The sequence below is a fragment of the Ictidomys tridecemlineatus genome, unplaced genomic scaffold, assembly GCF_052094955.1.
Source record: "Ictidomys tridecemlineatus isolate mIctTri1 unplaced genomic scaffold, mIctTri1.hap1 Scaffold_50, whole genome shotgun sequence".
In the NCBI taxonomy this organism is placed as follows: Eukaryota; Metazoa; Chordata; class Mammalia; order Rodentia; family Sciuridae; genus Ictidomys; species Ictidomys tridecemlineatus.
The window spans coordinates 1351368-1366709 of NW_027523264.1; the positions used below are offsets into that span (position 1 = coordinate 1351368).

General features: G+C 36.6%; 1 protein-coding gene across 1 annotated transcript in view; it reads left to right on the plus strand.

The window, feature by feature from the left end:
- LOC144373815 (biotin--protein ligase-like) overlaps window positions 1–15342 on the plus strand; it is an 88861-nt gene that overhangs the window by 24724 nt on the left and 48795 nt on the right. Inside the window, exon 3 of the mRNA XM_078036792.1 lies at window positions 3040–3200. Coding sequence (XP_077892918.1) covers window positions 3081–3200 — 120 coding nt within the window. The 5' untranslated portion in view covers window positions 3040–3080. The remainder of the gene's footprint in view (window positions 1–3039; window positions 3201–15342) is intronic.

Consider the following 15342-nt stretch of genomic DNA (forward strand, 5'->3'; position numbering starts at 1 on the left):
AATGCCCTAATTTCATTCTTCTTTAATATTCCAAGAATTTTCAGTTATATGTACTCAAGATAGAGTGGATATCAAACATAGTTGGGACAAGGTTTACAAATTCAGTTCTGTGTTCTGTGGGACGAAATAGCTATTTGTTTGGTCAGCCTTTTGAACATGTTAAAGATTTAGTCACCACTTGCCTTTACTCAATATACCAGTAGAAATGTTAGGAGAGAAGCATTGTATATCTAAATTTATAAATGATGTATTACTATTTTAGTAAGAGTTGCATATCCCACAATTTCTTAAGGATCCTCACCAAGAGAAATAATCACATTAAAAGTTTTCAACTACAGAACAATTTTGTCTACTTCAAAGTGTGACCCTAGCTGACCACTGCTCTGTTGCCTGTTAATGTTGGTTAGTTAGACAAAATAATGTCAAATATGTTAACATAACCCTTGAAAAAAGTCCAGTCATTTTCATTAATGAAAATCTCTTCTTTAATGGATACTGATACATTTGCCCCTATTAACTCAATGAAAGTTTGAATAAAGGTCAGTTACATCAACTGGCTTTGAAGTAGTTTTTTTTCTTCCATGTTAATCTGTCAGGGGGCCATAAATATTCTGAAATAGCAAAGAATCCCCTTTGGACTCTATCTCTAGTTGCTATCAAAGATTATCTATATTCACATCCATTGTGCTTTTATTTCCTTCAGTGTGTCTCTGTAGCCATTAAAAAATGATTGTAATAAAAGGTATTTAAGAGCTATATAGATGACATGTCAGAGCAGAAGAAAATTGTCTACTGCTATAACTATTAATCCTGTTTTATCGTGGAGAAGTTGGAAACGTGGAACAAGAGAAGAGCCAGCAAAATATAATGCAGCTGCTTTCCCTCTTTTGCACTTCAGCTGTCACATTTGTGATGAGCCCACAGACACTACTTCCCTACCTGCCCTGCTCACCTGTCAGCTCTTTTGGAAGAGGGAAATCTCATCCTTTTTGAGTTGACATTTCGTATTCTTATTTTTCTAGATCTTATCAGGTCTTTAAATGATAATGTTAATTTAAAATGTTTAAGGGGATGATAAAGTATAAAATAGAACTAAAATAGGCAATGCAATATTTTTCTATTTCTTGTTACATTAGTAGCTAGACTCGCTGCTCTAACTGGCTTCCTTTGAGAAGCCAGTGTTACTACTGCTCCATCATCCAAATTGACACACTTGCAAAATGACTTGTGTCTTTCCCTAGTGTGCTTTCTGTCCAACACAAAGAGCGGGGCAGGTCTCAAATAAGGAACCAGGAGCAGTACGACAAGGGCGTTTCACTTTCAGTGTTTTTGTTAATACTTGGAAGAGGTGTGCAGGCTTCATGAATAGTCATCTAAAGGCTTCATGCAAAGTTATCTATGAATGGTTTTGATTAAAAAAACCAACATGCTTTATGTACTGAGCCTCCTTTTTATAAAGTTGAAACTGAGTGACAAACTCATTGAAAATGACCTTTAGTGGGATGTCCAACATCCATCAATTGATATCATTTAGCTCTGACTTAAGCTAAGCTGAATGATAATGGAGAGGAAAAGGTAATGAATTTTGAATTTGTCTCTTGGAAAATAAGTAATCAAATTCTGGAAATTATCTGTGACAGTTAAATAACTTTATAGTATCTCTATCAACATTTTCATTTTTATATGAGACAAATCTCTACTTTCTTCCACTAAAAATTTCAAGACTAAGGAACTTAACTCAGATTCTGGAATAGAGTTTTGTTTTCACATTTATTTACATATACACACCTACATACAGATGGATGTATATAAAATGACAGTGAGGAAGCTTAGTGTGTGTCATATATGTTATATTGATTTTAAATACATTGATGGATACAAATGGGCTAAACAGATTGGTACCCCACCCTAAAATTATGAAGGAAGAACTTTGTTTTACTGTGGTTTTTCTCAGAAGTATGAAAATATTTTCCCCAAATATATGCATATTTCATTTCTGTCCTCTTTATAATCATTGCCTTTGTTTTTCACAAAAGTCAAAAACTTCATGTAATCAAAGGTCAGAATAGTTATTTCACATTTTAATATTTTTAAAATTCATAGTGAAGATAGAAGATTTGAAGTGTAGTCAAAAATGAAAGAAACATTTTATCAAAGCATCTTTTATAATTGTTGCATGTTTTTATGATGCATGTTGCTTAGGGAAAAGCACCATCTTCCATTGTGCTTTGAATCTTATTTGTTCATTTAACTTTTGTTGTTATCATTTGTGCAAGTTGCTATAATCTTTATAACTCTCATTTCTAGTGGTGGACTGGTATTTCTTTGTGCATATAAGCCATCATTTTAAAATTATGTGTAATTAATTTTTAATTACACATGCTCCCATTATTCATTATTTTTAATTCAAAGCAAATTTAACTATCAGGATTGCTGTAAGAATCAGATTTGCCTATAGCTCATGTCAGTTCATCTAATAAACCATAGCAATTTCTCTCTTTCATCCATTCTGTCATTTGTTTGTTAGATGCAATATGGTACCACAAATCAAGCAAATATGTATTTACAAATTATATAAGAATTGACAACAGTTATGCATGAGTTATGCATAAATTATTATAATTTTGCATTAGTGCAGGCTTTCCATTGTTGATAACTTCCTATGCAACAGATGATATATGTAAATATAATATGTACTACCTTGATCTTTAGCCTTCTTCCACCCATCCAAAACCGCCCCATCTCTGCTTGTTCTTTCCTGTGTAGGTTGTGTTAGAAAAGTTCTCAGGGAGCTAATCCTGGATGGCTACCAGTTTCAGTCACTTTTATACATGTCCCAACCCCTCACAAACTCCATCCTAAGCTCTCTGTGGCAGGAATAGCTCTCCTAATCCCTGAACAATTGACCCTGTCGCCAGTATTCACTGGATTCTATAACACCTGCTTTTTTCTTGTTTGTGATGTTTGAGGATGGAAATATGAGGAAGTTGTTAAAGACGTTTACTCTCTTGTTTTTCTTCCACCCGTGGGATGGAGTAGGACCTGTTCCAGACTGTGCAGAACCACCCAAATGGATCCAGATGCTGTGGCACCCCTCCGTAGTCAAACCCTACCTCACACTGCTCTCTGAGTGCTCAGTCCCAGACATGCTGGAAGGGGCGGCAGGTGCCCTGCAGAACTTGGCTGCCGGAAGCTGGAAGGTATGGCTAGTTCCTTACAATACAAAAGAATCTGGAGTTGCAGCAAGTCTTGAGAAAGTAATGCAAGTGTAGTTCTAAGAGGTGAAATTCTAACAAAGAGGTTTAGGAAAAAAATTATATTGAGTTGTTGGGCTTAGAAAGTTGAAAAAAACTTAAAAAAATGAAATTCTTTTTAAGGTTTCAGAGGTCTTTGAAGACCACTGGTGAATAATATGATCATTGAAAAGGCTGTGAAATTCTTGTGGTTCTATGGGGACAGCTGAGCTGCTTGACTTTCAAGGACAATTGTGACATGTGTATGTTTTCAAAGCACCATCATTGGCTGTTAAGGGAGCTAATCTGCAAACACCCATATGAGTATTCTAGATGTTGTACTGGATCCCAGCCCCCAAAAAGACCCCTTGCATTTTTAAATCATGAGCTTACAGAGGAGAACAGTATTGTTAATTCCATTTGGCAAAAATATTTTTAAAAATGTATGATTTTGACAAGATTAAGAGGATCCTTTCTCCAAGTCCTTATAAAATGACACTATTCCTGCTTGATTTTCACAGAAAATTCTCAAGACCCCAATTTTTGATAGGAAAAGATTCACCAGGGAAAAATTTCTTGACTGTGATCATCATAGTTACAAGCACCAATTTGCCTTGTTGCATTAAAATATAAAAATGTGTGACCACTCTTAGAGAAATGAAGATAGAATGTATGGGGAAACGCCAAGAGAAAAAACATTTAAAAAGTTTTGATTTTGCCACCTTTTTCCATCCATTTAATATCAAAGTAAGGATTTGGGATGTTCATAAACCACTTTTTTCTTTGTCATTCATTCTCTTCAAAGTGATGTTAACATTGACACATAGCTACAGAATTTTCAGAAGCTCAGAGGCATAGATGTCACTTGTCCTGGCCTCAGATTACCAGTTATTAGAACAACCTCTGGTAGTCATAGTGCTGACCTCTGTCATCAAGAACATGTTAAATTGCCACTAGTAAATTTTTGAAGACAGAAAGAATTTTAGAATGCCAGTCTTATTCTAAGCTCTGCTTCCCCAATAATTCTAGACAACTGAGTTAGTCCTCAAGCAGGGTGAGTTGCTACTAAGGAACATTCTATGCAGTTTTAAATAAATATATGCTTATGTAGGGTCTTTTTTATTAAAATACAAATACACAGGTACATATATAATTTAATCACATTATCAACATCTATTACATAATTTATTAATTTACAATGTGGGAAGGGAGGTGGACAATTCTTGGACAAGATTGGGAAAAATTTCATTGGACCAAACACTAACAAATTGCTTCAAGAAAATTGAGAATTAAGTGTGCAGAAACCAAGCATGGAAACCCTTACTTTCAAAAGTCTATTTCAAAAGACAGTTCTTGAATAATTAAAATATTGACAGGATACACAATAGAATTGACTTTCACACAGATAGTATTGCTGTCTGAAATCTAGAGTCTAAGAATGTGTTTTTATAGCAATTGTCAAAATTTAGTGTCCTTAACTTTTTATGGCCCAACAAAAACATAAATGTGAAGGTAAAACACCAGAATTTTGCATGGAGATAGCTTTTCATAGACCTCATTGTCTGAAACAATAACTTTCCATAATGGGAAGAGCATGCACACAATTTTTTTTTCTGTAACAAATTGACTAGCAAACTAGATCTTCATAATGGCCCTAAACACTTTTTAAAGTTTAAAACATTCATTACTTGGTTTATGAGCATCAGGAAAAGATAATGGCATTATGCAGAAGCAAAGTGATACATGTTTTTCATAGCCGACATGCACATCAGTTACCTTTTTCTCATTTACAGTACAATGGTTTTGTTTGTGGCAGAATATTAAAACAATTGGATATAGTAGCCTGAAGATTTCCAAAATGTGAATGAATGCTCCTTCATTCTATTTATGGATATTTCTATTGTAATTGAGCTTTATGGAAACCTAGGGATTAAACTACAAAAATAAAATCTGTACTGGCTATGAAGTCAAGCATGTTTGGTATCTTTGTATTTTCAACTTCCCCCCTAAAATGTGAATATGCTCCCACTGGTTTTAAAAATAAGATAGGAGAAAAGAATACTTGGATAATAATACATCAGTATTTAATGAGTTAACATGATAGCAACAGAGACTTAGTGAAGGAAACAGAATCTGTGACCACATGGACCAATTGACTAAAAATTATAAGGGAACCAGGAAATTCGAGACTTATTCTTACAGACAGAGTCAATAGCCTGAGGAAGGACACTGATTAGCATAGCTTAGTGCTCAGTGGGCATGGGGAAGAGAAACAGGCAAGATTAGGGGAGTTCAACAAAGAGAAGTTAAAGTCATGAGTTCACATCTAAGACAAAGTGAATTGCCTCTGTCTCAGTTAACAGTGTGAGGAAAAGCAAGAGGTTTAAATGCAAAGAAAGACTATTGAGAGTTTTGAAAGATTATAAAGAAAACGGGGCATGAAGCATCATGCCTCATGGGTTTGGACTGGGCCAGAATCATCACCAGAATATCTGAGGACTCTTCTCTTTTGGAAGTCTCTCAGAGACAGGGCTTGAGTGGAGCTGATGTTCAGCCTGAAGCAGGAAGGAGAGGCCCACCCTGAGGAGCAGGCCCAGCCCACAGCCACACGTGACTCAGCAGTTCCTTCTCTAAAAGAAGTACTGAGAATACCCACCCAAGAGCTGTACTGTCTGGAAGATGTCATCTGCATCCACACCACCTGGGCAGTGGACCCATTTTCTTTTTGATGGTCATTGATTTCAAAGATTTCTGAAGTGCTAAGTTGTGGAACTCCATTCTGAAGTTATAGAAACCACTAAACCAAAGGACCTTTCACTTCCAGCTGAGATAGCAAGATGGAGTGGCAAAGCTCTGATTTACCCTAAAATGGAAATATATGAAACTGTGTGGGTTGTTGATAAGACACTAAGCATTAGTCAAGGAAAGACGGTGATCTCAAGAGACAGGAAACAAACATGATGAGCCCTGTTGGCCTCAGCTATGCCAAGCCATGGTATAAGGACTGAGAACCCCCAGGGAAGCCTGTAAATATTCTGCATGGACAAGATGGAGCTGGGAATCTGGGGAGATCAAATGGACTAGAGTACCTAGACCTGGAGATACAAAGAGGATTCCCCTCCGCTATGCAGCAGAGAAACATCAGCACATGCATATGAGGGAAATACCCAAGTCTGGAGAAGGCCATCTGAAATTACAAGAGAGAGTGAAATTCAGCACTTGCATAGGATGGGTATAGTGTGTGTTTCTAAGAGACAGGAAAACCTCATAAAGCATGAGCAATCTGGTAGAGCACTTAGAGGATCTTGCCTCCATGTGAGGAATAATTAGCTCCAGACTAAACATGTGCTAATCTTTCCTGTTGAATCTTAAATGTGACATCCAAACACATCAACAGTTTCCAAGAAAATTAGTTGCATTCCTGAAGGAAGTTTTAAAATATCTGTGGGAATACAAGAGCACCCAGTATTGAATTTAAGAACATCTGGCATCTAGTTGAAAATTACCCTGTTACCACATAAAATTTTTTAAAAGTACAATTCATAATGAGAAACCAGCTCAGAACTGACAGTTAAAATTGGCAAACAGGAATTTTTTATAACTTTTAGTTTTATATGTGTTCATAAATTTAGATAGAAACACAACATACATAAAAGAATGAAATGAAACTTTTAGAGTTGAAAGTACAATGAGTAAAATGAAAAACAACACATTGGATATCTGCAGATTAGACACTGTAGAAGAAAAAATTAGTGACTTGGAAAATGGGAATAGAAACTATCTCAAATAAAAAACTGAAAGAAAAAGAAAACATACAGGTTGTTAATGAACATCATCAATTAGTATTTGGAGTCACCAAATGAGAGGAGAGAGAAAGGAGCAAGAGGACCAAAAAAGTTGAAAGAATAAAGATTTGAAAATTTTTCAAATTTAATGAAAAAATAAATGTAAACTTGCAGATCCAAGCAGTTAAAAAAAATCCCAAACTCCAGGAACATGAAGAAACCATAGCAAGGTGCATCATGATTACATTTTTCAAAACCAATAATAAAGGTAAGCACTTAAAAAGCAGTCAAGGGGAACCTGTGTTTCTACAAATCTACAAAGATGAGGCACCACATTTCCCATGAACACAGGCAGTGGAAAGACATCTGTAACACTGAAGAAACAGAGAGCCGGCTGCACTCCTCCTATAGTAAACTGGTTTTAGTTTTGTATCTAACAGATGCAACAGGTTCCTGAAGAAACATCCAGGTTGCTAATTACATTAGAGCAGCTGTAGAGCTAGCTATAAATGGAGACTCCTCCCAAGCCTGATGAGAGCCTGGACTAACCTGGAAATGGACAGTGTTCATCACCTGGGCAGTGGTGCCAGAGAGAAATCCTAACATAAAAACACCACCTGAATTGGACAGCACACTCAGAGAGGTGGTGGCTGCCATGTGCCATTCCAACATTCGGTTCTTCCCATCCTGCAGAACAGCAAGCGTGCATACACCCTGAGTCAAAGGCTCCAGCTCCCCACACAGGGGCCACAGGATGAAGGGATTCATGTTCATTCCCACTTGGAACCCTCGCAACACCTTTGTGGCAGTAGTCATTACCCACCTACCCCACTAATGACAGCAGTGGCTTTCATCCTTTCTTCATAGATCCTTTCAGAGGAGAATGCTATTGTTAAACACTAAAGCACTTGATACTGTAAATCAACTTGACATCTTCTCTCATCAATTAAACATGTAAAAATCTCCTACTGTGGGCTGGAAACTGGAAGACAGTTAAAAATGGAGAACAATATGACTTGGTCTTTTTTCTCATAATAAACCTGTGAGTAAGGAGTTCAGATAGCCATTGTATTTGCTGTGCTCAGAGTGTGTGCAGGTCCAGGGTGACCCTGAGGTCACTTTGACAAGGAAGTGGTAAGGCAGGAGGAGGCCCACACCCAGCATCATTGGTTAAAACCTCAGAGCAAGGATTCCGTGATTTAAATTCCCTTTAGTACTCTAGTATAGGCCATTATTTAGGGAAATACAAGCTGCCATAACAAAGGAATTTCCAAACATGCAAGGGCCCAAGCAAGAAGGAAACAGGAAGTCTCTTTCTCTTCTGGTGTCAGAGTAAGGGCAGGGGTTAGAGGCAGGAAGCCTCCTCCAGGAATTAATTCACTCAAACTGAGAGCTGCTCTGTCATCTTCAAAATGTGGCTCACAGAACTGCCCACATCACCACTGTACACCAGCATAAAGTGGGAAACAACACAAGAGACTCAAATTCATCACAGGAAATATTCTATTATGGAAATGAGGTCACACCTATAGGTCCTTTCTTGTATCTGGGCTCCACTCCTGGTCACCAAAAGACAAATGCTTCCCCAAAATCCTGCTCCACCAACATTGAACAAAAATTTGCAGGTAGGTAATCTAAATCCAGATTCAATAAAAATAAAGTTCTCTCTTCCAGTGGTACAAGGATTTGCTAATATATCAAATTCATATTAGAAAATGAAGCATTTACTATCTTAGTAAAAAAGAGTGGCACTTAAGTCACTGACTACCTGAGCTTCTACAACAACTCTGCTCTGCACATGCAAGACTACATGGCCTCACCAATGTGGTCCCTCCAGGCCGTGCCCTAAAGTCAAGTTGCAGATTTCCCCTCCACATCACCTAATGGAAGAAGTGGCTTACCATCTCCAAAGTAGAATGTTTTTTGGATTTAAAAGAAAAATATGAAGTTCACCCCCTCTACCCTTGAGGCGCTGTACTTAAAAAGATATATATACTTTTTTTAAAGGAAAAGTTTTTCAACCTGCTATCTACTAAGTGAGAAGAAGAAACAACTGAATTATTTTTATCATATATTGAATAAAAAATATGGCTGTATCTGCCCTGTCTGTGAACACAGTGACTGAGAGCCTAATCCTTCCAGTCTGCATGTCTGCATCTCTACTGCGTAAAGGGCAGGAATGTCAGCACCTTCATCTAAATTCCGTCCTGTCAGTCACCCCCTCTCAGTGGTGTGCTCATACAGTGCTGTCATGAAGGAAACACAGGAAGCTCAGAATAAGATCTAATCATCTTTACATTGTATTAGTTTGTTATGTAAATATGTACATTTCTTTGTATTCTCTGATAGGATCCTTAACTATTAGTTTTAAGATTTTTAATTTTTGCAACTCTGCTGAGTTAGTGGTATGTGAGAGGGGATTTTAGTGTGTTGCCACATTAATTTGCATGTGTTCCCTTGGCATCACATGGTGCAGAGTTCAGGGTATTCTAGTCTTTAGATGTGTGGGAATCATTGACCAAGTAAGAGTTATGATCCTTCCTCCAAGAGCTGACATCATCACTGGAGACAAGATGGTTGGGCATAGAAATATTAAATATAACCAGTTATTCACTTATCTACACCCTCCTATAGTTTGGGTAACTGACTAAGAGCTGTAGAACCTGGGGAAGTAAAGCCAAATCCTGATACCATTAGCAGTCCCAGCTCACTTTCTGGACTTCTATGCTATTGCATACTTTCTGCCATTTTTCTGTTTCCCTATTGTAATTTAAAAGTATAAAAATTTAACCTGGGGAAAAGATAAGGACCCTTTTGTTGGCATGGGTATACATGTTGTGGTGTCTATTATGTCTGTTAATGGATTTGTTGTGAGAGAGAATGAGCGAGCTATGTCCTCAGTCCTGGATGCCAGGCCTGATCTAGGACAGGTTAAAGTTAAATATCTTCTTTGAAAGATCCAGTTCTTTTTTTTTTAAATTGTACTTGTTAGTTATACAAGATAATACAATGAATTCTGACATACATATATGGAGTATAATTTCTTATTCTTCTGGTTGTCATGATATAGAATTACATAGGCCATATAACCATATATGCTCATAGGACAGTAATGTCCAATTCATTATACTCTTTATTGATTCTTGATTTTACTTCTTGTGCTTTAGGAGTCTTGTTAAGGAAATCAGTTCCTAAGCCAACATGATATAGATTTGGGCCTACTTTATCTTCTATTAGGCGCAGGGTCTCTGGTCTAAAGCCTAAGTCCTTGTGGAAGATCCTGAAGAAATTTCTCATCATAGTCAGGCAATGACTGAGGTGCGGTGTGGGCACATCCAGAGCTGCCACTGCAGGTGGCATTGATGAATCACACCAAGATCTCCCTCACCCTTTTGTACTTGTCTTGGCAAAACCCTGTTCTACCAGCTTCTCAAACGTGTGTATTAGTAGATGTGAATGAACAAGCTCTTGGGGGATCATTTTTCTGTCCCTTGCCCCTCTTGAACTGCAGGCCAGTGACCTTGACTCAGCTGTGCTGTCTTTGCTATTCTGGCCAGGCAGTGTGGGGCCTGAGTCTCTCTTCCCATTGGATGGGGGCACCTTTCCCCAGAGGCCTGCCTGGGGCAGTTTCTGGTCTTCAAGTCAGTTCCTTGTCTTCAAGTCAGTTCCTTGTCTTCAAGTAAGTTCTTTCTGCAGGTTATTGGCAGCTGTACAGTAACTTTGGGTTCTTTGAATGTATCAGCCAAACATCATGCCAAGATAGACTCATCCTCTCAGAAAGACAGGTTGGGTCTGTGGTGTTGCAGAACCTGTTTCTGGGTTAAGAGTTGCTCTCCCACCCATACATACGTGTATTCATATTAAGTGTGTGTGTGTGTGTGTGTGTGTGTGTGTGTGTGTGTGTGTGTGTTTGTTTTGTGAGGTCAGGAAAACGTGATGATAATATTTTGATTGGAGTCAGATGTTGTCTCCTTAATAATGTGTTTCCATTTAATAAATAGCCTCCCCTCAAAATACTATTTATTTTACTTGCTGAATAAGGTTTTGAATCAGGAGCTGTGGTTATATTCTAAAGTATACTGCCTTGTTTGGAGGCAGGTGCATTTTTAAATTCTGTGATTTTTTTTTTGTTCATCTCTTTTTATCTCATCCTCCCCCCCCCCTTATGGAAGGCTTTTAAGTCAGAAACATTTTCAGTAGTCTATTTTACCTGGTACATAGCAGGGAAAGATTTCTATGTTGGCATACTTATCCAACATTAAATAAGAATAATTGAATACTGCCTTCTAATAATCTATTCTGTTGCATTTCTTATATGAGTAGCCTCAAAGGTAGATAGTGCTAGTTGTTTACCTTCTCAAAATGGTAAGTATAATAAGTTGAACAGATACTTTTGCTTAATTCTTGGTTTTCATATGCATTGGTGCAGAAAGTGTCACAACTCCTTGAAGTTTTGAGGAGATGTGTGTGTGTGTGTGTGTGTGTGTGTGTGTGTGTGTGTGTTTATTTCTTTTTTAAATTGGGGATTGAAACCAGGGGCCCTTTACCACTGAACTACATTCCCTTCCCTTTTTATTTTTTGAGACAGCTTCTTGCTAAGTTGCTGAGGCTGGCCTCAGACTTGTAATCCTCCTGCCTTACCCTCCTGAGTAGCTGGAATTACAAGCACGTGTCATCATGCCTGGAAAAGGACATGTATATTTTGATTATTAATTAGTTTTTATATGTTTTTCTTTGCTGTGAATAAGACTTTTAATTTGCTAGCTCTTCTTTAATTGGAAGCATTAAGCATATTTACTTTATTATATTATTTAAGCACTTCCTAATTTTTATGATGATTTTTAGGAAAAAGAACATATCCTGAGACATGTATGTCATTGCTATTATTTCAAGTAAGTGACAGTTTGACTCCCAATGACACATATTTTCTAAGAGATTTAAAGAAAATATAACTAAAACAATAATTGTAACAATTTCAGGTAGGTTTACATAGCAACAAAATTAGCCCTTGTATTTATACATAATTAACTCATATTTATACTTTGATTTTCTCTGGCACCTGTACAAGATTTTTTTTTGTGTGTGTGTGTGTTTGTTGGGGGAGAGATATGGAAGTAGATACATTTAGAAATAGTTGAGGATGTCTGGAAAATCTAGAAAAGTATTAAAAAAATCTGTAGTCACACCACTGTTAGTATTTTAGTATACATATTTGGTCTTTTATTCCCTATGCTTAAATTTGAAAAATTCATTGATTGATAATGCATTTTTAATACATAAGGCAATTTTCTGTTCTGCTTTTTTTGGTAATTACAAATATTTTAATATTTTAAAGCATTTTTAATAAATTTAATGCTAATGATTAGATATACTAATGATGAATTTATTGTGTTTACCCTCCTTTGGTTGCATATTTGATTTATTTCCATTCTTCTGTTTTTAGATTTTCATATATACATATGAAAATCTATTTATAAATATAAATATAAATAGATTTTCATATGTGTGTGTATATATGTATATATATATATATATATATATATATATATATATATATATATATAAATTGATCTTCTTCATACAGAAAGTTCCCTTTTTAAGATTTTTTTTCCAATAAGCTAGATTTCCAAAAGACAGATTACTAAATTTACCCAAGAGAGTGAAGTTTAAAAATAAGGAATAAGGGTTTTTGAGAAATGGGATTTCCTATCACTTCTAACCCAATATCATGGTTAACATTTCAATGCATTCCTAATAGTTTTTATTTTTTTGTGTCTGTTATTATAATTGGGATTTTAATGTATATTCTTTTATCCTCTGCTTCTGTACCATTTAAAATAATATAAACGTTTTTCAAATATGTAAATATTATTTGAGAGTATGATTCCATGGTTGGGGATGTGGCTCAAGTGGTAGCGTGCTCTCCTGGCATGCATGCGGCCCGGGTTTGATCCTCAGCACCACACACAAACAAAGATGTTGTGTCCACCGAGAGCTAAAAAATAAATATTAAAATTCTCTCTCCCTCTCTCTCTCTCTTTAAAAAAAAAGTATGATTCCAAAGGTTGCTTACTGTTTTCTTAAGTCTAGTATACTTCATTTAAAATGAAATTCATTCTTAGTTTCTAGTATTTCTAATTGTAAATAATGCTATGGTGAATAATTTTTTGTTCATAAATCTTAGTAGAAACATTTATTTCCTAATATAGACACCCAGAAGTGAAATTATTTTATCTAAGAATCTAAACCTTTTTGTGGCTTTTAATACACAGTGCCACATTCCTTTTTATATAGTTTGATCAAATTATACTTTTATTGGCAGAATATAAAACTGTAAATGTTCTCAGCCATTGTCAATACTAGATTCTATTTTTAAAATTTCACCATTTGATAAGAGGTAAATGCTACTACCACATTTTAGTTTGCCTCTCAGATTACAGTAATGCTGCCTATTTTTTTTAAGGTGATTTGTGGCTATTTGCATTTCCTTTTGTTTTTTGTGTATTTATTTGGCAAATTGTGTCCTTTACCCATTGAAGTGTTCATTTTTCTTTTTTTTTTCTTTTTTTTTTTTTTTTTGGTACCAGGGATTGAAATAAGGGGCACACAACCACTGAGCAATATCCCCAACCCTTTTTCTTTTTTTTGTATTTTATTTAGAGACAGGATCTTACTGAGTTGCTTAGGACTCAGTTTAAGTTCCTGAGGCTGGCTTTGAACTCAGGATCCTCCTGCCTCAGCCTCCTGATGTGCTGGGATTATAGGTGTGCTCCAGTGTGCCCGGCCATGTTCAATCTTTCTGATTTGAAAAAACTCCTTAAATATTAAAAGTATTAGTCCTTTATCTTAAATATGTCACAATATATATGACAGCAGTTAACAGTACATAATATTACATAATATTAAATTGCTATCAACTTCAATACAAAATTTATTCATTTGAGAGGCTGATCTTTTCTATTCTTTGATTTCTAGTGGACATGATAAATTTTTTATGTATTTGTTAACTGGAACTTTCTGTAGCTATTTTAAAATTCTAATCTGACTGTATCATAAAACAATATACTGCTGGGCATGGTGGTGCATGCCTGTAATCCCAGCACCTTGCGGGGCTGAGGCAGGATGATTATGAGTTCAAAGCCAGCCTCAACAATTTAGTGAGGCTCTCTCTATATATGGCTGGGACTATGGCTCAGTGGTTGAATGCCCCTGGGTTAAATCCCCAGTACCAAAAAATACCCCCCAAAACCAATATACTATTGATTATATATGCCTAAGAAATACATATTTATTTCAGTTCCAAATAAAAAAAGATGTTGTAGGGAAGCAGCATATTCTGGAGCCAAGTTTGTGATTTCCGTGGGTTGGGGGTAATCTAATGTCCTGTCTTCTCAGACATCCATGAGCTCTGAGGTTTATAACACCCCTGAAAAGCATGACTGTAAGATGTCTACCACACACTGCTAATTCTGACACTTTGACCTGATTGATAAGCCTGTACGGTGGTCTAGCCAGTCAGTTTGGTCAGTCAACAGATGACTAAGATTCCCCTTTACCCTCCCCAAATTGATTAGTTGTGGGACAGAACTGACTGAAGCAGCCTGTTGTTTTGGCACCCCAGGGACACCATCTGTTTCTCCCTCTAGCCTCCCACTGTCCCGGTGCAGTGCTGTGTGCACAGTGGGTAGGAGATCAATGTTGTTGCTAAAGAATGTTGCAATAAAGAAGAGTAGATTGCATTTTTCCAAGCTTGTGTGTTCTTAGTGCACCCCACTGCTTTTGACATTCAGTGATCCAGCTGAAAACTGCTGTATGTAGAAGCCCTGCAGATCAAGTGTTTGGTTCAGAGTAATTTCAGGCAATATGAATGCTGTCTTAAGTATCACTGGAATTTACTGGGCTGGTCATTTGCCAGCTATTCCCATATTTAGTGTGAGGAGACCTGGGGAATGAGGACATTTCTGACCAACCAAAGAAGGAAACTTTTCTCAAGGACGGCATTTATTTGTTTTTATTAAATTAAGTAGTTAAGAGAATGCCAGTTAGACTTAGCTGGTTAGACTAGTTTGTGTCCATTGGTCCTTCTTTCTGTGATCCTTCCATATAATTAATCTGTGAATGAAGAGATTCAATAGTGAAGTTCTTTCTCACCCTGAAGTCTAATACTGTTTCTGGGAGGAAGTTAGAGAATCATTATGCTCAATTGTGCACTGAAAGGCTTAACCAGCAGGTGAAGCTGGCTGATTAAAAATGTAGGTTGATAAGTATTTGTTTTCATTTTTCTCTTGACAGTTTCTGTTCTGTCATGGTCTGAATGTATTTTG